General features: G+C 56.3%; 1 protein-coding gene across 1 annotated transcript; it reads left to right on the forward strand.

The window, feature by feature from the left end:
* The first annotated feature begins 5,888 nt into the window (after positions 1 to 5,888).
* On the forward strand, positions 5,889 to 23,443 carry NARF (nuclear prelamin A recognition factor). The gene is made up of 11 exons (XM_055334527.1): positions 5,889 to 6,014; positions 7,386 to 7,466; positions 9,701 to 9,844; positions 11,996 to 12,128; positions 14,919 to 15,053; positions 17,100 to 17,218; positions 18,231 to 18,360; positions 19,450 to 19,513; positions 20,311 to 20,448; positions 20,693 to 20,850; positions 22,196 to 23,443. The coding sequence occupies exons 1-11, from the start codon at positions 5,988 to 5,990 to the stop codon at positions 22,435 to 22,437; spliced, it is 1,371 nt and encodes a 456-aa protein (XP_055190502.1). The 5' UTR covers positions 5,889 to 5,987; the 3' UTR covers positions 22,438 to 23,443.
* Positions 23,444 to 23,931: the final 488 nt, after the last annotated feature.

Raw genomic sequence — 23,931 nt, forward strand, 5'->3', positions numbered from 1 at the left:
ATAAAACCAGAAAGCGAAGATAAGCTAACAGTACACGTGTACCAGCTCTGGCAAAAATGCTGAAGCTCCAGTAACGTCGAAGGAGCGTGAATTGTTCCCGCCCTGACAAGTCGTCATAGAAGTTGAGCCCCGCTGCGGTGGCTGCCGCGGCTCCGAGGCTCCCGGAACCGGCCCGGCTCTCGCGGGCTGGCCTGTCCCCAAAGGATCGCCCTGGGAAAGGCAGTTTCCTCCGGGAAAACCTTGCGACGGCCACGCAGGGGGCCCACCTGCTCCCTCCGCCAGACGCCACCTTCTCTTACTGCCGCAGGTGAGGACCCGAGCAGGACCCCACCACCTGGCCGCGGTCACGACCCTGCCTGAGCCAGGAGGAGCCCCCACCCAGCGCCTCAGCGGGATGTTGGAAGAACAGGGGAGCCTCTCTTCTCCTTTGTCCCTTTCCGATTCTCAACATGTTTTACAGCCTTCGTGAGATTAGTGCAACGCGTAGTCCCTTAGGAGAAACCAGTGTGCTCGGGTCCGCGGAACCCCAGGAGGTTTACCAACACAGGCACGCGACCTGACCCATCTGCTTCAGTTTCTCTCTGCCCGTGGCTCCCTAACCTGGGCAGGCACCTGAATCACCCGGCAGGTTTGTGGAAGCACAGATTGCTGGCACCTGTTCCCAGGGGTGGGGGTGGGGGGCTGCAAAGTCAGCTGTTGCTAATCCGCTGGTCCAGGACCCACACCTTGAGACCATCTACTCCAGCTGCAGCAGAGCTGGGCTGTGCCTGAGCACAGCGGGCTCCCTGACCCCTCAGCTCACGCTCCGTCTCCTCCAGAAAGACTCCCCTTCCCTATCCTGAAGGCGCATTTGAATTGTTAGTACCTCCTGTAGGTCCTTCCTGCTTGCTGTAGCTGGAAGTGATTTTATTCCTCAGGATTTAGGTAGAACTGAGAGGAGACCCAGGAAATTCTACTTTGTTACACTTACTTGCATTCTTTTTTTTAAGATTTTATTTATTCATAGACACACACACACACACACACACACACACAGAGAGGCAGAGACACAGGCAGAGGGAGAAGCAGGCTCCATGCAGGGAGCCCAACATGGGACTCGATCCTGGGTCTCCAGGATCACACCCCGGGCTGCCAGCGGCGCTAAACCGCTGAGCCACCCAGGGTTGCCCAATTTTATCTTTTCTACTAGATTATAAGCTATTTAAAAATGAAGCCTGTACTGGACTCTTAACAAATGTTAAACGTGTGAACAAGTGACAATTTGGTTAAAATCGTGAATATTGGCAATAGCAAGACTGGAAATACAATATCCATAAATAGGGGACTGAATGAATAAAATTGTAAATCGTGCCAATTATCAACACATTATATCTCAGCTCTAAATTCACAGCTCTGTGCCTGATCCATGAAAATGGATTTGAGTCTTCTATTTTTTTGTGTGGTCTCTGGCATGATGCTAACCATTGTCTGTTAGCTGTGAAAAAAACCTTTCCCCAGCACCCTGTAGGGAGGATTTCCAGCATGTCCCACCAGTGCAGCGTTGGACAAGTTCTCTGTCCCCCAGCGAGCCAAAAGTGGGTCTAGATCCAACAGTCTAGATCTCAACTCTGTGGACAGAGTGGGCTCCTCGCTGTCATAGCCCTGGATGAGATGACTGTGGCTACTCTTTGTTTCTTACTATTCTTGCAATCTTTATAATCTCACTTCTTTTGTAAAGATGTTATTTATTTCAGAGAGAGCAAGAGAGAGCACGAGCAGTGTGGAGGTACAGGGGGAAGGAGAAGCAGGCTCCCCACTGAGCAGGGAGCCTGATAATGGGACTTGATCCCATGACCTTGGGATTATGACCTGAGCCAAAGGCAGACCCAGGTGACCCTATAGACTCATTTCTCCTTACTGCCCAATCCCTTACTCCATTCCCTAGTTATTGCTAATAATTCTTTATATTAAACTCTGTTCAAATTATAGTGTGCTTTTTCTCTCTTGATTGGACCCTGTCAAATACATACATCCACACAGAGGGTGTTATGCAACTATGAAAAAGGAAGGAGGAATATCTCTGTATGTTGCTATAGCACATTCTCCAGCACATACTGTTGAAAGATAAAAGCAAGATGAAGAAACTTCCGTAAGACACTATCATTTAAGAAGGGGAGCATACAAGGGTGCCTGGGTGGCTCAGTTGGTGAAGCGTCTGCCTGCAGCTCAGGTCATGATCCGAGGGTCCTGGGATTGAGTCCTGCATCAGGCTCCCTGCTCAGTGGGGAGTCTGCTTCTGCCTCTGTTGCTCCCCCTGCTTGTGCCCTCGTCAAATGAATAAATAAAATGTTAAAAAAAAAAGTTTAGAGGATGCAAATATATATTGAAACATAATATGTAAAATGTGGTATTTTTATTCCGGATAGTAGACTTAGTTAACATTGTTAGTCTGAGACTTTTTATGTGGGTGATATAAGACCATGCAAATGAGTACGTTAAGTAGGTGGTACTGGGAACCAGGAATTTCGAACAGGAAGTAATGGATGTGAGGTCAATGAGGCCAATTAATTAGAGCCCTGTATTCCTGGATTTGACTTAGAAGGACCAGTGTGAGTTCACAGTAATTTCACTTTAAAAAATACACCTTTCTTTATGCTGTCCACTGAAAAGTCCGAGAAACAACAATCAATGCAGTAGCAAGGAGCAATTTTATATCCATTCTCTGGTTTTTAAATACCAATTCCTACTAAAGAAACCAAGCTTTTTGGAGAAAAGATTGATTTCAAGTCTAAAGCAGGAAATGTAGAAGCAAATTTATCAAAAAGCAAAGTGACTGTTAGCATCTAGCATCTTCTCAAAAAAATTTGGAGCCTAGCTGAAGAGATTTTCTATGCAAAAAAAAAAAAATGTGAGCATCAATAATTCAAATGAACTGAAAATCTCCAAGCGTTTAAATCCATATATATTTTTTTAAGTAGGCTTCATGCCCAGTGTGGAGCCCAACACAGGGCTTGAACTCACAACCCTGGATCAAGACCTGAGCTGAGATACTCAACTGACTGAGCCACCCAGGTGCCCCCAAAGTCCGTAATGCATAATGATATGTTTTTAAGTTTTTTTTCTTTTAGATTTTATTTATTTACTGAGATGCAGAGAGAGGCAGAGCCACAAGCAGAGGGAGAACCAGGCTCCCTGAAGGGAGCCTGATGTGGGACTCTGATCCCTGGATCTGGGATCATGCTCCAAGCGGAAAGCAGATGCTCAACTGCTGAGCCACTCAGCCGTCCCTATTTTTAAGTTCTTTGTTCACTTCCTGAGGATGCTGAGAAAGGAACTTGGATTTTTTTGGCCAGTTTATGCATTCATCTTGCCTTTCTTTATAAAATGTACAGCAGAGTAATCAAATAGCGAATGAGAGAAATTTCTCATTATGTAAGTATTCCTGCTAGTAAATTTTTTAAAATGGTAGGATTAAAGCATTGCTATCATGAATGAATGGACATATGCAGTTTTATCAATGGGCGCTAATTAGTATCACAGAAAGGAGTTAGTGCAACCTCCTGATAGAATTACACATCTATGGAACAGTCTTGCCAAAAAATTTACTATTCAAACAAGGCATGAGAACATTTTTTTAAAGATTTTATTTATTTATTTATTTATTTATTTATTTATTTATTTATTTATTTATTTATTTATGAGAGATAGAGGCAGAGACACAGGCTGAGGGAGAAGCAGGCTCCCTGCAGGGAACCTGATGTGGGACTCGATCCCAGGACCCCGGGTTCACGCCCTGAGCTGAAGGCAGACGCTCCACCTCTGAGCCACCCAGGCATCGTTCTACGCTACTGGAAATTCAGAGGGCAAGGGTTTACTAAGGACTCCACAAGGATGCATCAGCAATTCTTGGAAGCCCTACAGCCAAACCACTTGATTGCTTGATGTGCAACAACAGAGAGTGATGCGGATGCCTTCAGACTAGGAACTCTGTGGTGTCTTTGCAACTCCTAAGTGAGCCTCAAATTACTTTAGAACAAAAAACGATCTTTTAAAAGAAACATAAGAGGGATCCCTGGGTGGTGCAGCGGTTTGGTGCCTGCCTTTGGCCCGGGGCACGATCCTAGGTCGGATCGAATCCCACGTAGGGCTCCCTGCATGGAGCCTGCTTCTCCCTCTGCCTGTGTCTCTGCCTCTCTCTCTCTCTCTCTCTGTGACTATCATGAATAAATAAATAAAATCTTTAAAAAAAAATAAAAAACATAAACACAACAAAGCGATAAACATATTGGACCTTATACAGGTCCTGATTTAATTTTTTTAAAGAGGTTAAAAAAAAATAACGAGGTTCAATTTAGGGAAACCTGGGCACTACGTATTTGATGAAATTAAATAATTAAAGTCATTGTAATTTGTTTTCACACATGATCATGGTGCTGTGGTTACGTTTCTAAAACAATGGCAAGAAATACATACAAACGACAACCTAAATTTATCTTCTTATCTGCTGAAAATGGAAGGAATGTGTTTTCTGAGAGGTGCCACGTAGATTTGAGTTAAGCAGGGGTTAGTCTGGCAACAATGAAGACCTCCTGCGTTTCACTCATGCAATTGTAAACAGCTGTACCGAGTACTGTAAACTATGAAACGGGGTCAAGGAAACTTTCTTTAGGACGCGGAGGGGGCAGGCAGGGGGAGCTCTCGCCCACCCGCTCGCAGTTGCACACCCAGCAGGAACCTGCGGACACAGCCCAGCTAAGCACAAGGTCACCCCAGCAGGAGGCCCCTGGGTCTCCTCCAGCCAGCGAGAGGCAGCCCCAGCTCAGCCTCGAGGAGCTTCTGCTCTCCTGCACCCACTTTCCTCTCTGTGCCCCAGACTCGCCTATGGCTTGGGTGCAGATGGCTTGTGGTCTGGACTGCAATCCTCTACTTCCCCGGGAACCCGTTTTGCTACCAAAAGGCGAGGCAACTTTATTTTCAAGGTCACCAGTTGCTTTCCTTACGCTCCATGGAGCTTTCCTTTTTTTTTTTTTTTAATTTTTATTTATTTATTTATGATAGTCACAGAGAGAGAGAGGCAGAGACACAGGCAGAGGGAGAAGCAGGCTCCATGCACCGGGAGCCCGATGTGGGACTCGATCCCGGGTCTCCAGGATCGCGCCCTGGGCCAAAGGCAGGCGCCAAACCGCTGCGCCCCCCAGGGATCCCTCCATGGAGCTTTCCGATGCGTTCTTCACATTCCCAATCACCCTGCAAAGCGCAGACACTGACTTGATAAAATGTTCCTTTAAATTATTACAAATCAAACATTTTCGCTTTAGCCCTGCAAGCGGTGCCATTTTACCAAGAAAATAATAACTACTGGCGATTTGCGAAGCCAGCGCCCGACCCCCCGCACACCCGCCGAGCTCCCCGGCGGGGCGCGCCCGGACTTCACACCCACCTCGCAGCATCCTCGAGGCGCCACGTGGTGCCCATGCGCGCATGCGCACGGCCACCTGCCTGGCCTACGTGACGCGCCTCCAGGCGGCAATGGCGGTGGCCTGGCGGAGCCTGGGACAGGCGTGAGGTGCAGCCGCGCTGCCGGGCCAGACGCCCCAGGGCCACGCCGGGTCGCCTCCTAGAGAGAGTCCGTCCGGGGGCGCCGTGCCGCCCCCGACCCACGAGCCGCCAAAAGTGCGCGGGGACCCGCCGGGCCTCCAGGTGTCCGCCGCACTCCGCCCCCGCGCGCTCCGATTGGCTCCGGGGCCCGGCCCGCCCCTTCCTGCGGCTGTCATTGGTCCAGGCGGAGACATGTGGGCGGGAGCCGCACCGGCCCCTTCTGCGCTCCTATTGGTTTCGGGTTGTGACCCGCCCCTTCCCGACGCTCTCATTGGTGGAGCGCAGCCGCCGGGGGTGGGGCCGCGCCGGGGGTGACTACAACAAAGGGCGGCGGGCGCCGGGCGTCCGTGACCGAGTCTCCCGGAGCTGCTCAGAGGCCGAGCCGTGGCCCCGCGCCTGCCCCGCTCCAGATGAAGTGTGAGCACTGCACGCGGAAGGTGCGCCCCGCGCGCTCGCGGCGGCGGGCGGGGCTGCTGGGGGCCGGGGGTCGGCCGGGTCCGGGTCCCGGTTCCGGTCCCGGTCCCGGTCGGGTCAGGGGCTTGGCCCGGGCGGGGCGGGGGCGGGGCTGGTCGGAGTCGGGAGGTCGCGGTCGGGGGCGGCGCTGCCTGCGGTCACCGGCCTCCCGGAACCCTGGAGCCCCGAGCGGGCGGTGCCGGCCGCGGCGCGGTCCCCCGGGTCACCCCGTCCCCCGGTCCCCGGCTCTGGGATCGGCCGCTCCCGGCCCCTGTGCGTCCGGGCCACCTCGTCACCTCGCGGGCTCAGTCCTGGTTCCAGTGGGTAGAGCGCGACCGCGGGTGGCCTGTAAGCCGCGGACACTTGCACCTGCCAGATGCCCCGGTGCTCCTGCACCTGCGGGTGCATTTCCAGGTGCCCCGGGGTCACGTTACATTTGGGCCCACGCTTGCTCTTTCCGGTTCTCGGTGCACTTGTCTGTCCTTTCAAAATATTTTTGAAGCCAAAAGAAACACCAGCGAACCGGTAAAGCGAACCAACCTGAGTAACCACTCAGGGCAGCCGCAGCGAGCACTGTTCTGGATGTGGATGATTAAAATAATCGTCAAAACATGTTTTTTGAGGAGTGTTTATGCGACTTACATCATCATAGTGACAGAACAGGAAGGTAGGGAGGACGGGAGCTGGTCCTTGGCTCCACCTGGGTAACCATGGTAACCGCGGTCGCCTTCCACCCTTGCTCCTAGGCTCTGATAACATAAAGAGCCATTCGGCGAGGAACGGGGATTATTATTATGATTATTTTAAAGATCTTATTTATTCATGGCAGACACAGAGAGAGAGAGAGGCAGAGGGAGAAGCAGGCTCCATGCAGGGAGCCCAGTGTGGGACTCGATCTCGGGTCTCCAGGATCACACCCCAGGCCGAAGGCAGTGTTAAACCACTGGGCCACAAGGGCTGCCCCTATTTTATTTTTCGAAAAGTTGGATTACATAAATATTCCATCATTCTCCCCCCCCCCGCTTTTTTTTTTTTTTTTTACTTAACATTATAGGGAAATACATTTTCAGAGCATCACACACAATTCGTTCATTCATTGTAGTCTAACAGGTGTCCCGGTTGTCGGTGTTAATTTACCTGTTGGTGGAAGGCCCCGTTACTTCTAGTTTTCAGTTACTGCAAGGACACGGATAGAGGAGGATGTGCGTGTGTGTCCACAAGTCCAGGCGCTTTTGTTTCTGTAGAAAAGATGTCTGTGCAGGAGGTGAATGGTTCAGAGCCTACGTATACACCTTTCTAAGTTGAGAGAGTCAGGTTAAAAGTCGTACTTTTATATGTTCCTTTGCTTTATCAAGGAATGTAATAAGAAAACAAAGACCGAGGACCAAGAGAATGCGTCAGTCGGCGTACCGAGCCTGGCCCAGGACCATGCAGAGGCAAGTGATTTCTCAGTTTTGCATTAGCCTGGGGTAAACGCTGTGGCTGTTTTTTGTCCTCTTGGTGGGGTCATGTCCCCTGCACATCGTTGCCCTAAGAAAGAAGATGCTGTAGTGATGTCACATCGTTGCCCTAAGAAAGAAGATGCTGTAGTGATGTCCCTGCCAGGGGCCGCGGGTATGCAGGATGGTCATTCGTAAGCACATGACCTTTGAGACAGAAGGGCCCGAGAGCAAGTCTTCGCAGAATACACCACGCCAAAACAAACTACGTGAAGAACAAAGAAAAAGGGGGCGCCTGGGGGGCCTTCGGTGCAGCGTCTGCCTTCAACTCAGGTCATGATCTCGGGCCCTGAAATTGAGCCCCACATCGGGTTCCCTACTCAGCAGGGAGTCTGCTTCTCCCTTTGACTCTCCCCCTGCTTGTGCTCTTGCACGCTCTTTCTTTCAAATGATTAAATAAAAATAAGTCTTAAAAAAAAAAGAAAAATATTATCTTTAGTCATTTATTAAAAATAATGTTACAATAGTTAATCTCCATTTTTTAAATTTAATTTTTTGAGAACTTTATTTATTCATGAGAGACACACACACAGAGAGAGAGAGAGAGGCAGAGACACAGGCAGAGGGAGAAGCAGGCTCCATGCAGAGAGCCCGACACAGGACTCGATCCCGGGACCCCGGGGTCACGCCCTGAGCCAAAGGCAGATGCTCAACTGCTGAGGTGCCCTAAATCTCCTTTTTTTTTTTTTTTTAATGAAAAATTCCGTTCTGTAAAACGGGAGTTTAGGAAGATAATCTATAAAATAATTCAGATCTCGTGGTCCGTAAGTTTATTTTTCTAGTGGTTTCTTCCCTAGCTGAGTTCTTGAGAGTTTAAGTTGTCCTTAGCTAGTAGGGATGGTTTACGTTTGCTGGGTAGCAGAGGTCACTGTTCCCTTGGAAAGGACTGGTCCTGACCACTAGTGGAGTGCAGGCACCGTGGGACAAACAGCCGCAGGTTTCTCTTTAGTCTGGTCATCCTGACAGGAACCGATCTCTCCCCTCTTGTGTCCTGTGCCCTGGCAGCGGTAGGGCCGGGAAAGCCGCAGATGTGACCGGCACCAGGGCGCAAAGGCAGAAAAGGCAGGGAGTGCCTGGCACCTCCCCCACCTGCCCTCTGGCCACATCCCCTAGGACAGACATCTAAACCCTGGGGCCCCCGTTTCCTTATCAGTGACCTGGGGAGTTGGGTTACTTCCCTCCCAGGGCTGTGGTGGTGCAGATAAGATGTGCGCACAGCCTCAGCAGCGCCCTGCCAGCACAGTGGGCGGCACCCCAGTAGGGTGAGTAGCTCAGGGGCGGGGTGCACGCACCAGGCATGGGGGAGGTGTGGACAGAGCCTATGTCGGGGGAGGCTCGAGCAGGGGAGAGTGAAGGACAGGACCAGGGAGACAGGGCAAGGGGGGCCTGGGCAGACACACCAGTGCTGAAGGCAGGAGGGCGCGTACAGTGCGGGACGCTGGGGGCAGTTGGCGGTCCAGATAGAGCTTCCCGGAGCCTGGGAAGGGAACGAGCTCCGCTGGAGGTGAGGTTGGAGAGCTGTTGGCAGTGGGGGCGCTGGCACATGTGTAGGAGGCGGGAGGAGCAGGCCAGGTGGGAGGGGGTCTGGCCCAGGAGAGCCTGAGGAAGTCGTGCTGGGAACCATGCAGACTGGGCTCACGGACGCCCCTGCGGGGACCCAGGGCCAGGATTCTCAGCGCAGCCCAGCAGCAGGTACTAGGCCCCAGGCGTGTGCCAGGCCACGTGCTCCAGACCCTCTGAGTGACAGCTCTGGCCACCCCGGGGTGTGTGCAGACCTCCTGAGATGGGCTGCAGCTTCCCTGGGGAGCCACGGGCCTAGGTGGGCTCCCCAGGGGGGTACAGAGAGGGCTGAGAGTGGGAGTCCCCGGGCGACAGAGGGGACAGCGAGCAGGGGAGCCGGGCCAGCTCCCCGGACTCAGGCATGTGGATTTCTTCCCACCACGTGACAGCGCTGTCCTGCTCCCACCCTGGCGTGTCACCTGTGTCCCTCCTTGGTGTCACTGTGGTCTGTTCTGTGCAACTGCGGTATCCGGAGCTCCAGGCCTGGCTCTGTGTTGCCCAGGGTGACCCTCGTCCGCATTCTGTGTTGCTCTTGTGCTAACATTCTCCCTAGAGGAGCACGCGTTAGAGTTTCTACTGAAGAATTAGATGAAAACCTCTTTCTTTTGTAGAAGGGAGAATTCCATAAGTTGGCTGATGCCAAGATATTTCTGAGCGACTGCCTGGCGTGTGACAGCTGTGTGACCGCGGAGGAGGGACTCCAGGTTTCTCAGCAGAACGTCAAGGACTTCTTTCGAGTTCTGAACCTCAATAAGGTAGGGCTTCCGGGCGCTTGGTGGCCCTGGGGGTGGCGTGAGGCGCGGAGGCCTCTGCTGGGGCCCAGGGCACACGGCTTGGCCCTCGCTGGGGTGAACCCTGTCCAGAGCCCCCACCCGGGCGCCGGTTTCCTCACCGACGTGGCGGGAGGCAGGATGCCTCATCTGTTCCCAGAGGCGGGGCTCTGGTGCGAGGGGCTTGTCAGGCTGTGCTCCCTCGGCTGTGCTCCCTCGGCTGTCCTCTAGACCCGTGCCGCTCAGCCGTGGCCAGTGGCTTTACTGACAGAAGCACAGGTGAAAGGGCAAGTGAGGCAGAGGGGCCGAAAAGCATTTCCCCTCGCGCTCACGGCCACTTCCTGGGAAGCCCTCCGCACCCCACCCGGCGCACAGCCGTGCAGGCGCCACGGGCGCTCCCCCGCCTCTCGTAACACTCGGGGTGCCGGAGCGAGGCAGATCCGTGAGGAGCGTGGGTTTACGTGGTGGGCCGCCACCCCTGGGGTCTGTTCCTGGACGCGTCCTCCAGCACTTAGAGGTCCCGGCGTCAGAGAGCAATGCACGACCTTCCGCTGTCGCTGGTGTGTCTGTTGCCTCCTGGTGGTCGGGTTCCCCAGGGGTCCCCACCTGCTCCTCGTCCTTCTCTGAGCAAAGTGGCTCTCCCTGTCTTACTGCAGGGAACGAACTCGGCTCGTTTGTCAGGCAGCTCAGCGCCCCCCCCCCACGCTGACGCCTGAGTCAACGTCAGTGGAAATGCTTATAAAGTTTAACTATTGAGTAGATGTTTGCAGACCCTTCTGGCAGGTGCACACCAATCCACATTTCGGCTGCAGAAGGTGGGTTCCCAACTCAGACCGGTATAAACAATGAGGAAATGGTTATTTCATGAGCCTAGAAGCAGGGGACGCTCCGGCGGGGTGAGGCAGCCACCAGGTTCCCGTTCTCTGCCTGCGCCGCGGCCCTGGGCTCAGGCCAACGCCCTGCCGCTCCCAGAGCGGCTCCCTCAGAGGAGGGCACGTTGAGAGAGCAGAGTGAGGCCTGGAGACCCCGGGGACGCAGGCAGAGGGAGCCCGGCGTCAGGTGCCCGGAGCTGCCTCCTCTGTCAGCGGCTGGGACTCCCACCCGGATCCCTGCTTCCACGTTTCTGTGGGGTGATTCGGAGGCGGGAGTCCCACCCCTTCCCCACATCCAGTTGGGCCTGCGCGTCCCGGGCCAAGGGTGGGGGCTCCCTCGCTGAGCAGCCCAGTCCTCAGCCCCCCAAACACCACTGTCGGGGCCTCCCCTTTACCGACCGGGCGGCGTCTGACCGCGCAGCTCCATCGCGGGAACCTGGTGTCTGCCCTAAGCTCCAGCTCGGAGGTCGCGTGGGAGGCTCTCTAACCGGCGACCTGGCCCAAGCTGCTCCTGCCTTCCGTCCCTTGTGTTGGTGATGAGTTGTTCAGACTTTCCTAGGGATTTCTTGAGCTGCCAGTATTACTTTGGGTTACAGGGTGCTGACAGCCTTGTTCCGTGTTCGTACGGGATCCTTTAGAACCGTTTATAGGAGGTGAGAATGATCCGCTCCTTAAAAATACCCCACAGTTTAGGGCGCCCGGGTGGCTCAGTCGGTTAAGCGTCTGACTCTTGGTTTCGGCTCGGGTCATGATCTCAGGGTCGTGGGGTCACAGCCCTGTGTCAGGCTCCGTGCTGAACAGGAGCCCGCTTCAGGGTCTCTCTCCTTTCTCTTTAAAAGAAACGTGCATCCTATGGTTTGCCCTACTGAGCTGGAATTGCAGCCTCTTTGGGGACAGATTCTAGATGCTGTTTCAGTGTCTGTATTCTGTTTTAATTGACGTATATTGGCGTATGAGTGGTTTTAATCATTGTAGGGTCATTTCAGTTATTTATGGGCCAATATTGTAATATTTATTTTCCTCTTAAAGTTACCCACTTTCATCCAGGCATTGGCACTTATTGATAGAATATTGTCTTTAAAAAATTGACAGAATCTTTTGGGATGTCACACCTTTTCATCCTAATTTTTTCCCATTTCTTTCTCGTCACTTGCTAGTGCAGGTATGTGCTACCTACCAGTCTTTCAGAGGACACGTGCTACACCCGTGTGGCCGACTTCCATCACTGCTCAGCCGCATCTGACCCTCTTCTCTGTTCCCCCAGAAATGTGACCCTTCACAGCACAAGGTGCTGGCAGTGTCGGTGTGCCCTCAGTCTCTGCCTTACTTTGCTGCCAAATTCCGCCTCAGTGTGACTGATGCTTCCAGAAGACTCTGCGGCTTCCTCAAAAGTCTTGGTGAGGCGCCTTGATATTGTTGTGAGTTGACAAGGCCAGCTTATGGCTGCCCTTCGTATCTGCAGAGTTCAGCTCCCCAGGGCACAGCAGGGACAGGGACTTCAGACCCTGCCGCTGACCCGCAGGCGTCGGGCCTCCCTTCCCCCCTTGCTGTGCGGACGAGTGTCTTGTGCTGTCTGTGGCTGGCCGTCCAGGGGCAGCACGTGATGGGGTGGCTGGGGACGTGGAGGTGGCTCCTGCGCTCGCTGAGGAGTACGGTGTTGCCCGGGCTCCCAGGGCCCACAGATGGCATCTGGCAGATGCTAGAGCATCACGTCTGCAAGACGATTGGCATCTGGTTTCCCAGGATGATCTCCGAAGAGCAGAGAGAGGACGGGCAGTGTCCTGTGCACAAAGGAAGGTCCTCCCTCTCAAACATGAGAACTGGAGATACTTGCTCACATGAGTTTCTGGTTTTTTTGCAGTGGGTTCTTTCGTTAGGATGTATATATTTTAGGCAAAAAGAGCGTGTGTGTGATCACGTGAGCCGAGGGAGGGGCAGAGGGAGAGAGACGATCTCAGGATCCCAAGATCACGACCTGACCTGAAACCAAGAGTCACATGCTTACCTGACAGCCATCCAGCCGCCCCTACAGTGGCTTTTGAAGACCTAACCACATGGGGGCTTACTAATAAGGGGACCCTTAGAATAAACATAGCCTCTGCTCCTTGGAGCGCTGGGTGGAGTGGCTTCTCCACTCGCTGCCTGCTTCCAGACGGCCACGGCTACGAGCGTGGGGCAGTCATTCCTCGTGCTCGTGATCTGAAGAAGCTTCAGGGCAGCTGGGCTTTACCAAAGACCAAAAAGTTCCTAGATACTCTCACTTCTCGTACTGAAAGGCCCTATTTTGGGGATGAATTTTTTAAGTAAAGAGTTGGCCCTTATGTGTTAAGATGATACTTACATTTTATAACGTTTCTTTTTAAGAAAAATTAATTTTAATTTAATTTAACTTAATCTTAAATTTTAAGATTTGCACTGGGTACAGGTATTAAAGCTCTTAAATTTACTTTGTTGTAATTATTAAAAGTATATTGTTTTGGTTCAGGCTTATGTGCCAGTGTTAAGAAAACTTATTTTTTTAAATGTATTTTTTAAAAATGTCATTTATGTGAGATAAATCACGAGAATACAAGCAGAAGGAGGGACAGAGGCACAGGGAGAAGCAGACTCTGCCCTGACCAGGGAGCCCAATGTGGGGCTTGAGCCCAGGACCCTGAGATCATAACCCAAGCTGAAGGCAGATGCTTAACCCACTGAGCCACCCAAGTGCCCCAGAAAAATTTATTTTTAAAAGTTAGATAAAAAGAGGTCTCTCGGGGATCCCTGAGTGGCTCAGCAGTTTGGTGCCTGCCTTTGGCCCAGGGCGCGATCCTGGAGTCCCGGGATCAAGTCCCGCATCGGGCTCCCGGCATGGAGCCTGCTTCTCCCTCCTCCTGTGTCGCTGCCTCTCTCTCTCTCTATCATAAATAAATTAATTAACTTAAAAATTAAAAAAAAAAAAAGAAGTCCCTGAGTTTTGCAGTTGGTTAAGCTTCTAACTCTTGATTTCAGCTCAGGTCATGATCTCGGGGTCATGGGGTCTAGTCCCACATCAGGCTCCTCCCTCTGCACCCAGTCCCCCACCCCCCGGCTCTCGCTCTCTGTCTCACAAATAAATAAAATCTCTTTTAAAAAATGCTAGAGGAGGGCACCCTGGATGGCTCAGTGGTTTAGCTCTGCCTTCAGCCCATGGTCTGATCCTGGAGACCCAGGATCGAGTCTCACGTTGGGCTCCCTGCATGGAGCCTGCTTGTCCCTCTGCCTGTGTCTCTGCATCTCTCTCTCTCTGCCTCTCTCTCTCTCTATCATAAATAAAATCTTTAAAAAAAAATGCTAGAAAGTAGCTTAATAGGGCACCTGGGTGATTAAGCCTCTGCCTTCACTCTGGTCATGATCCCAGGGTCCTGGGATTGAGCCCTGAGTCGGGCTCCCTGCTCAGGGGAGTGGGAGGGGAGTTGGCTTCTCCCTCTCTCTCTCTGTTGCTCCCCCTGTTCATGTTCTCTCTCTGTCTCAAGTAAAAAAATTTTTTAAAAAAACTTTAAAAAAAAACTTTTAAAATAGTATTTTTTAAAGATTCATTCATTCATTCATTCATTCATTCATTCATGAGAGACACAGGCAGAGGGAGAGGCAGGCCCCATGCAGGGAGCCCGATGCGGAACTCCATCCTGGGTTTCCAGGATCACTCCCTGGGCTGACGGCGGTGCCAAACCACTGAGCCACCCGGGCTGCCCTATGATATTATTTTTTAAAAGATGGCTTAAAAAAGAAAAACTAGTTACAAATCATAAAAATTAGGCCATCAGAAAAGTATGGTCTGCCAATTTACTGACTTCTTTTATTTCAAAGATTCAAGGATCCTCACAGACTGGAATTTAACCGCTGACAGAAGAGCGTGTGTGGTACCTTGTAACCTTCCATTAATTTTATGGCCACTGTGAGGTGTTTATGTACGTGTAGACGTAGAGAGAGCACGAGGGAAAACATACGTATTTTCTTGTTGAGAAACGACCCATGTTTATTGTTTGAAGGAGGAGGTAAGACACAGTCCTGGGCTTCTGCGGTTCGTGGTGGAAAGGAGGCGAGATTGAGCAGCTAGGCCGGGGTGCCCTGGACCCGCCCGTGAAGTCTGGTCCGGAGCCCGCAGACTTTGGCAGGGGGTCCCACGTGAGGTGACGGGAAGCTGAACGCAGCCCTCTTTCCTGCAGGGGTGCACTATGTGTTCGATACAACAATAGCCGCGGATTTCAGCATCCTGGAGAGTCAGAAGGAGTTCGTGCGTCGATACCAGCAGCACAGCGAGGAAGAGCCCGCGCTGCCCATGCTCACCTCCGCCTGTCCAGGTGAGCACTTGGGGCCGTCGCGCGCCTCCGTTCGCTGAAGGCACCGTGTTTCACGGGTCCGTGTTGGGGGCAGGAGCGGAGGTGGGTGAGGCCAGAGGTCACAGCCCAAGCCACTGGGCGTCCTAGATCAGGAGGGAGCGGGGCGCTGGGAGGGACCCCAGCAGGCCCACCCTGGAGCCCCCCACTCAGCCCCTGCCCGGTGCAGACTGGCCACCCCCCCACTTGATGATCCTTGCCCCATCCAGGGTATGAGCTGTCCAAGTCTGTTTACGCGTAGCTTTCGAGCTTCTAGAATGTTCTTCCTAGGTGATGCACTTTGCTTCAGGAGGTCTTTATACCCAAGCATGTCAGATTCAGGGACATGAGGTGAGACTTGGTTCAAAACTAAACCTTGTCAAAATCCACATTGTTCTACAACAATGCAAGGAAATGAGAGCAACCTCAGGGTCAGAGGATGCGACGTGGCAGACGGGGCCATGGGTGATCCCATGCTGGCCCTCTGGGCATGGCCTTGTCACGCGGGCTCCTGGTGTTGGGGAGCTCTTGCTGTGCACACAGGGATGGAATGTCTCCTGTGGGGGTTATCTCTGCCCGGTGCCCCGCAGAATACCTGCAGAGCTCCTGGGTGCCTGGTGCCAGGCCACCTCTCTGGGTACATCCCCCTATCCCGTCCCATCAGGATGGCCAGCGGGCGGGGGCGGGGGGTCAGCTGTTTACAAGGAAGGACGCGGATGCTGTTGTCACATCCGTGCTGCTGTGAACCCGCGGCCGCGTCTCCGTGAGGACTGGCGTGGGCTGTGTCGAGCTCTAGGTCAGAGGTCCTCGGGGAAGTGCTACCCTGTGTGGTTAGAGATGTGGGGCGCCCTGGGCCCTGGTTCCTCCTCCACGTCCCTGCTGGTCCCCCAGCCGGCACACAGCGGCCTGCCCTCAGCACCCGCAGCACAGATGCCATCTGCCCGAGAGCCGTGTCTACAGGTGCAGGCTGGGGCCTTACTGGGCCGCACCCGTGGTGGGAGGGGCCTCGGGCCCCCAAAGGCTCCACCGTTTTTGGTAATTCTTCATTTTTAATGTTGAGAGGCATGGGATAAGGAGAGTCCCTCTGGTGACCTCGGGCCTAGGGGCTCCTGTGGGTCACCGCAGACGTTAGCCGCGCACTCAGGCCTGCGTGCAGGTGATGGCTCCCATTTGAGTTTGTTCAGACGGGACTGTCACGTCATCTGACTGGCGCCTGCTGCTCCTCCCGGCGAGGAGTGGTCCCGGGGAGGTGGCTGGCTGTCCCTGGCTGAGGAGCAGCTTGTCACTCGGTGGCTGTCCGCCCCACGACATCAGTCAGCAGGCGTCCCCATGTGCTCTGCCTCTCACCCGGCTGTGCCCAGGAGAAGGGTGCGAGCTCTGGCCCCCGCAGTCTTCTGGCCCGTGTTCCCTGTGGGAACCACAGCAGCAGGGCTGACCCCGGAGGGCACAGTGGCCCCCAGCAGCTCAGGAAGTGCTCGCTGCCTGCTGGCCCCTCCGGCGGCGTAGAGCGAGTGTGCTGGCGCTCTGCTCGCCGTCGCTGGGGGCGGACGTCTGCTTAGGTCACTGCCTTGAAAAGTGGGCAGTGGTTGCCTGTTAACTTCCAGTAGGTGAGTGAAGCTGGGCGGGCTTTGTGGCTGTTGCTGCATCGGAGCGTGGCTGCTGGCAGCAGAAGAGCTTCGCAGCCCACGGGGGAGTGGGGCCGCGGCCCTGGGAAGATGCCTCAGGGCTGCTCCTCCAAGCTTGTCCTCCTCTCTGGGGGGACCCGCTACATGGTTTACACGTCCTTCCCCTCCATCCTCTGGTCGGGCCGGCAGGGGCATCTTCCCATCTAGGGTGTGTGCACCTAGGGTCCCCATGGCCTGGGGTGCTGAGGAAAAGCGGCTTGGCCAGGGAGCTGCCGTGAATTCCCTGGAGGTCGAAGGAAGAGGTGTGAGGCCCAGGTGACGGGGTCTGGGCGCTCAATTCTCCTGTGTGTGATGGGAAGGAGGAGGAAGCCACTGTGAGGAGCTGACGGGCCCGCTCTCTCCCCAGGCTGGGTCCGATACGCCGAACGGGTGCTGGGCCACCCCGTTACCCCCCACCTGTGCACCGCCAAGTCTCCTCAACAGATCATGGGCTCTCTAGTGAAGGATTATTTCGCCAGGCGGCAGGTGAGCTGACCTCCTCCCCGAGGGCAGTGCATGTCCAGGAGATGGTGGACATTCCCACCGGGCACGTCCAGGGTGCTCTGGCCCCCAGACCAAGTGGAAATGTTGTCCATCCTGCTAAGGGGGGCCCTGGCCTTGCCCCCAGAGCACAGCGAGCGGATCTGTGACTCCCTTAGCCACTTGCACCTTCATGTGATGGTTAAACTTCCAGCCAGGCTCCCCAAGGTCTTCCACGTCCCTCAGCTGCCCAGCCCTCCCCTATGGGTGGCACGTCGTCTTCAGTGGGTCCCTGTGCTGTCCTTCCCCACTCCAGGTGTCTACTCAGACCCCCTGCGGCCATGGGGCCGCCCCGGGAGCCCCAGCAGAGGCCAGGCCTGGGTCCTCCCAGAGGTCCCTGATGCTTGGATGCCACCCACAGCTTGGACCCTCCTGTGGTCTGTGCCCAGCTGCCCGGGTGCCCACAGTCCTCCTCATGCAGATTATACATTTCTCCAGGGAACCAGTGAGGTGTGGCCCTGCAGAAACTGGGAACAGAGCGAAACTAGGGTCCCACAGGCCCAGGGCCAGCTTCAAGAGGCCACATGCCTTTGACATCCTTGTTCACGGTGGGGGGGGGCGGGCAGAAAAATGAGCTGTGGGGCTTCATCCTGTGCTTACCCCCTTACTGAGGGGGTCCAGGAGTTTGCCAGCCCTAGAGGGTAAGCGGTCCTGTGGACCTGCGGATGGGCGGACGAGCAGATGGGCACCGTCCTCAGGCTCTGCCCTCCACACAGGAGCCCCTGGTGTGGCTGCCGATCCGGCTCAGGGTCTGCGGGAAGCTCCCTGCAGCCCCGCCCTGGCGTCCCCAGGCCATGGACCTTCCAGGCTCTGGGGGAAGCGAGGCGGCACCACGCGTAGACCTGATGCTGCCCTCCTGCTGGGCGCAGAGCCCGCGTGGCCTCGCCCTTGAGGAGGCACCAGCCTGCAGCTGCCCGTTTGCCCACAGCCGCAAACCGGGTTTGCTCTTTCTCCCCAGAACCTGTCCCCAGACAAGATTTTCCATGTTATTGTGGCTCCTTGCTACGATAAGAAACTGGAGGCCCTTCGAGAAGACTTCCCCACCGCTCCACATGGCTTCCGGGGTGCTGACTGCGTATTAACCTCAGGTGAGGGGGCCTGGGTGCTCCTGGGGCCTCTGGCGGTCGTCCTCTGGGGTCACGACAGGATCCCGAGGGCTTGACTGCAGGGAAGTGGAGAGGGACAGCGCTCGCACAGCTTGGGGTCCGGGTGAGCGGGGGCTCTGCCGACGAACCAGACGTGCGCCTGGCAACACAGTGAGCCCCTTTCACTTGGAGTCAGGGGACCCGTGGTGCTGCAATGACCTTGCCGGCAGCCCCTGCACTGTGCCCTGCGCTTGCACATAGGCCGAGAGCCCACAACAGGGCCTCTGTGTGCACGAGTGCAGGTGGCTCCCTTGCGCCCCCAGGAGCGCAGCGGGACGCTGCAGTCACGAGGCGGCATGGGTGGGCTACACCCGTGCGAGGTGTACTTCACACGGGCTCTGAAGACGGGCCCCCGCACCCTGTAGGAGCCATGACTCCGGGTGCAGATCCCCTGACCTGAGCCTCCAGCACGGGGACCCCCTGGAAGGGCCCCCAGCGCACAGGCGCCGTGGAAGGGACACAGGAGGGCATGCGCACACCTGCCAAAGGGTGGGTTTTCGTGAGGACCATATGCAGGCCTCCCTCTTGGATGCAGAGTCCATTTTACTACATTTCTCACATGTTGAGTTTTCTCGTGCGAGTACGATGCCACGGCGGTTGGTAGAAACGTTCGTTGTTTCCAGCAAGGGTTTCTGGGGGCCCTCATGTAAAGGGAAGTAGGAAAGTGGTTCTGACTCTCAGCCCACCGCTGCACATCCCGTTCCCCACGTAATAAATGCAGCCACTGTGTCTTGGTCATCTGGCCACGGGAGGCTGTAGGCACAAGATTTCTGCTTCAGAAACAAAGACGTGGAGAGAGAATTTGCAAAATCCCTGGTTTCAAGAGCGGAGGGAGGAATTGGACTCTTCTCTTACGTTTTATCAGTTTTCACACATTAGCGTCATCCTGCACTAGAGATGGGTTCCTGCCCTCCGCAGAGTGACCGTGGCCAAGGTCACCTTACAGAATCTCCAGTGGGGACGTGATTTTGGAAGCAGCTCCCGAGGAAGCGATGTCCTATTGGCATGTCCTTACGCCTCATTTGTCTGTAGGTGAAATCGCTCAAATAATGGAGCAAAGTGACCTCACGGTGAAGGATGCTGCCGTCGACACTGTGTGAGTGACTTCTGCAGGGAGGGGCCCCTTGTGGGCGGCAGAGAGACGGGGTGGCGGGGGGCCCCGACCTGGGGTTGCCACTTCCCGTGTCGCGGCTCAGCCCCCACCATGACCCTCAGCCGTGTCCCCAGTGGAACGTGAGCGGGGCCCCGGTGAGCGGAGCTGGCGCTGGGAGTGTGGGTGCCGGGGCTGCCGCGGGGATGTGTATGTGTCCGCACCCCCACTCCTGAACTTCGCGTGTTCCTGGCCTTGGCGTCCGGGCCAGCCTGAGGCCGGGTCCCCTCTGGGGAAGAGCAGCTCCCTCGAGGCCCTTCGTGCCAAGAACAGCGGGCCAGGGTTCTGCCGTCTTGGTGATCCGACCGATGACCGCTGCCGCCACCCCATGTATGCCTCGGGCTCCGCGCACGGCAGACGTGGGCCGCTTAGCAGTCATGGCCCTTGTGTGGAAGCTTCACGGAGGTGTCTGGAATTTCCTTGGCTTCAGAGCCTGTGGCCAGAGCCTGTGCTTGTCCTTGTCCCCAGTGGGGCACGTGCATGTGCCCCCGGGTGGCCCTCAGAGTCCCGGCTCTGTCCCCCAGCGTCGAGGTTGTTCTGGGGACACGCGGATGCCGGCGCAGCAGAGGAGGGAGTAACCAGGCCGCACGCCGAGCGGGCCTCGCGATCTGAGGCCCCAGGTGATGGCTCGTGTTGATGGGGGAAAACTCAAAGTCTAAATACCTGTAAAGGAGTTCCTCTGCGTGGGGATCATAAACCTGGAACCTGACTTCATGCTTGCTGTTGCTCTTCCACCTGGCCAGGTTTGGAGGCCTGAAGGAGGAGGAGGTGAGGCGCCACGACGGAGCCAGCTCCGACGGGTACCTGGCGCACGTCTTCAGACACGCAGCCAAGCAGCTGTTTGACGAGGACGTGGGGGAGGTCACCTACCGCACCCTGAGGTCTGCGAGTGCGGTCGGCGCTCTGTCCAGGGCACAGGGCGGGCGTGTGTGGGCGCGCGTGGCCGTGCAAGGGGGTGGGGGTCGGGGGCTGTCCTATTTATAGGCTTTAGAAGAGCCAAGACCTAAAAGCCTTGTTCTTATTCACAGACTTCAGTTTGCTAACTTTCAAACTTAGCTTGGAAGACGATTGTCAGCCACAGGGGAAGGACTCTGTAGATCAAAGTCCATTTTGTTCGTCTTCCAGGAACAAAGACTTCCAGGAGGTGACCCTTGAAAAGAACGGGGAGGTTCTGTTACGCTTCGCTGCTGCGTACGGCTTCCGAAACATCCAGAACGTGGTTCTGAAACTGAAGAAAGGCAGGTTCCCGTACCACTTCGTGGAGGTGCTCGCCTGCGCGGGGGGTAAGACGTGGGGTCTGGGCGGGAGTGTGCCCCCCACAGCCCTCTAGGAGACGGGCCCTAGGGGCCCCCAAGCCTCACTCAGCTGACAGCTGGGTGGGACCGCGGGTGCTGCCCTGGTGGTTGTGACACAGTGGCTCTGCGTCCCTCACCGCGTGGCAGGAAAACCAGGGGTCCCCTTAGGAAACCTTGGGATCACAATCCCAGTGAAGAGCCGCTGCTGGGGGCACCAGGTGAGAGCCTGCTCCTGGTTAGATGGCCCCACCTGCTGCCAGGTTCTGCCCCGGGTGGCAGGGGGACCCACATGAGACACGGAGGCCAGCGGGAGGCACCAGGGCAGGGGTCCCAAACGGAGGCCAGAGACGTGTGGGTACAGTAGGTGCGGGTGTCGGGAGAGGGTCCTGGGCTCTGCAGACGGGGAGCCCCACACGACTGAAGCTGGCCTGGGGAGTGGAGGCAGGGCCAGGGTGAAAACCTGCTGGCGTTTGGGGAGGGCGTGCGGGGTGCGGAGCAGCAGACCAGGTGAGGATGAGGTTCATTGGGTGAGCTGGGCCCACAGTGCAGGGGGAGGGTTCCAGCCCCCGAGCCATGGGTGGCAGCTGGGTAGACTCACCGGTGCCTACATCTGGGGGAGCCCGGGGCTGAAGGTCTGGAGAGGGGGGCGGACCTTGGGAGAACCAGCAGGGTCGGACGTGTAGCTGGTGGGCGCTGCCCAGGATGCGTGGAGAGGGGCTCGGCCAGGGTGGAGACTAGCCGCCGGTTCTGGGTCATGACCTCAGTCTACACACCTGGGAGCCTAAGAGTGAGCCGCAGACCTGGGAGGAGTACCGCTCCCAGGGGCGGAGCTTGGGGGGCCACCCCTCCCTGGGAGGTGCCAGAGGCTCTGTGAGACCCCAGGGGTGTGGCTGCCCGGTGGCCCGCCCCTGCTCTCTGGGTCGAGAGGTTGAGAGGTTGGCAGCTCACCCCACTTTAGGTAAAAACCATTGCCCGTCTGCCACACGTAGGTAAGCACTGGAGGCCCCAGAGCTCTGGCCTGGGCAGCACGCTGCCGCCTGCTGCCGTCGTTCCTGCCCCAAAACCATCCCTTTAAAGCAAAAGGAGGGGGATCCCTGGGTGGCGCAGCGGTTTGGCGCCTGCCTTTGGCCCAGGGCGCGATCCTGGAGACCCGGGATCGAATCCCACGTCGGGCTCCCGGTGCATGGGGCCTGCTTCTCCCTCTGCCTGTGTCTCTGCCTCTCTCTCTCTCTCTCTATCATAAATAAATAAAAATTAAAAAAAAAGATTTAAAAAATCAAAAAAAAAATAAAGCAAAAGGAGGAAAAGAATAAGCTCCCTGCTTGTTTTTCAGGATGTTTAAATGGCAGAGGCCAAGCCCAGACTGAGGACGGGTGCGCGGACAAGGCGCTGCTGCGGCAGATGGAGGGCATCTATGCGGACATCCCCGTGCGGCCCCCCGAGAACAGCGCCCACGTGCAGGAGCTGTACCAGGAGTGGCTGGACGGGGCCGACTCGCCCCGAGCCCAGGAGGCCCTGCACACCAAGTACCAGGGGCCCGGGCTCCCCGCGCTCAGCCGAGATATCAAGTGGTAAAGGTCGACCGCCCGGAGGGAGGCGCCGCGGAGCCTGGGAGCAGAGACACTGGGGGCAAACGCTCGGCTCCACAGCTTTCAGGAGTCTCTGCCCCTGGTTGCTGGTGGCCCCATCACTCGGTTTGATGTGGTGCTAACGTCGTGACGTGTGTATGGCTGGAATATCTTGACACGAGAAGGATTGCCCCAGTTTAAGTATCCTTTTATCTTAAGACTGAAAAATATCCCAAAGAACAAGAATGAAGACAAACTACTATCTTTTAGGCTTAAAAAAAAAAAAATCCAAAAAGTGTCCGGAAGGTCCGGTTCACGGGCCTCTCAGAGCAGTGGACGAGGAAACGGCTGAGACGGCAGGAGGCACGTGGCCGCAGGGCGTGTGGGGCACTGGCCACTTACTCCTGAAAGGCTTTTGCCAGAACCTGCGTCCACTGCATCGTTTTGGACTCGGGCTGATACGCAGACCTGGTGACGGTGGCCTCGCTCCTCGCTGCTGGGCTGCCAGCGACCAGGCCTCAGGCCCGCGGTGTCCTGGCCCCAGATGCGCACTTTCCATTCAGCTGTTTGGGGCCGACGAGGCCTGGCAGGGGTGCCGCCCCAGGAGGAGGGGCCGGGGGGGGGGTCACTGCAGTCCCTCCCTTCCTGCCCGGCCCTGCCCCCTGTGAGCACGCCTTGAGGGGCACGCGAGGCTGTTCACCCACAGACGGGGCCGAAGCCGCTGGAGAGGCACAGGCCGCTCACGTCGGGGCTTGTCCTTGAAGTGACAGACCTCCACGCACGGCCTGGAGTTGGTCTCGAAGCACCTGGACCGTGGTAGCGGTGGTGGCGCTGCTGCCCCAGAGCCCTCCGTGCAGCCCCTGCAGGCTCTGTGTCTGTTGTGTTCCGTGTCGTGTTGTCCCTGCCCGGGCCATAGCTGGGTGTTGTGTGCGATTCTCTTTCTTTCAATATATCCGTAGTCAGGGCTTCTCCTCCACAGTGACCGATGAGGGAATAAACAGCTGGAGAACGTGTCCGAGCGTGTGCAGTGGTCTCCCCGCCAGGGCCGGTGTGCTGTCCCCTGGGCTGACCCCTCCCCGGTGACACCAGCCTGGAGCAGGAGCGCTGGCCTCTGTCCCCAAGGCGCCTAGGAGGCCACCACCCAGCTGTGCGGTCGCTGCTCCTCCGTCAAGAGTAGCCCGTCCAGCCACAGCCAGGGCCTGCGGTGCCAGAACCCGGCTGACAGACCAGCTGCTGCCCCCGGCGAGCGGGGCTCGTCCTGACTCCGGCCTCCAGCCGTCCGCGCAGAGAGCAGGGCGGCCCCGTGTGGGCTGGGTGACACACACAGCGTGTCTGTCCTAGCGAGGCGGAGGGTGGGGTGGGTCCTGACTCGCATCACGCCCAGTGGAGTCGCGGTCCCACTCGTGCTCCATGGACCGTGAACGAGCCCAGCAGGTCTGTGTGCGTGTTGGCCATGGTGGTGAGTGGCTCTGCGCCCCCCTGCCCTGCTCCGGACCAGACC

The sequence above is a fragment of the Nyctereutes procyonoides genome, unplaced genomic scaffold, assembly GCF_905146905.1.
Source record: "Nyctereutes procyonoides isolate TBG_1078 unplaced genomic scaffold, NYPRO_anot_genome, whole genome shotgun sequence".
Lineage (NCBI taxonomy): Eukaryota > Metazoa > Chordata > Mammalia > Carnivora > Canidae > Nyctereutes > Nyctereutes procyonoides.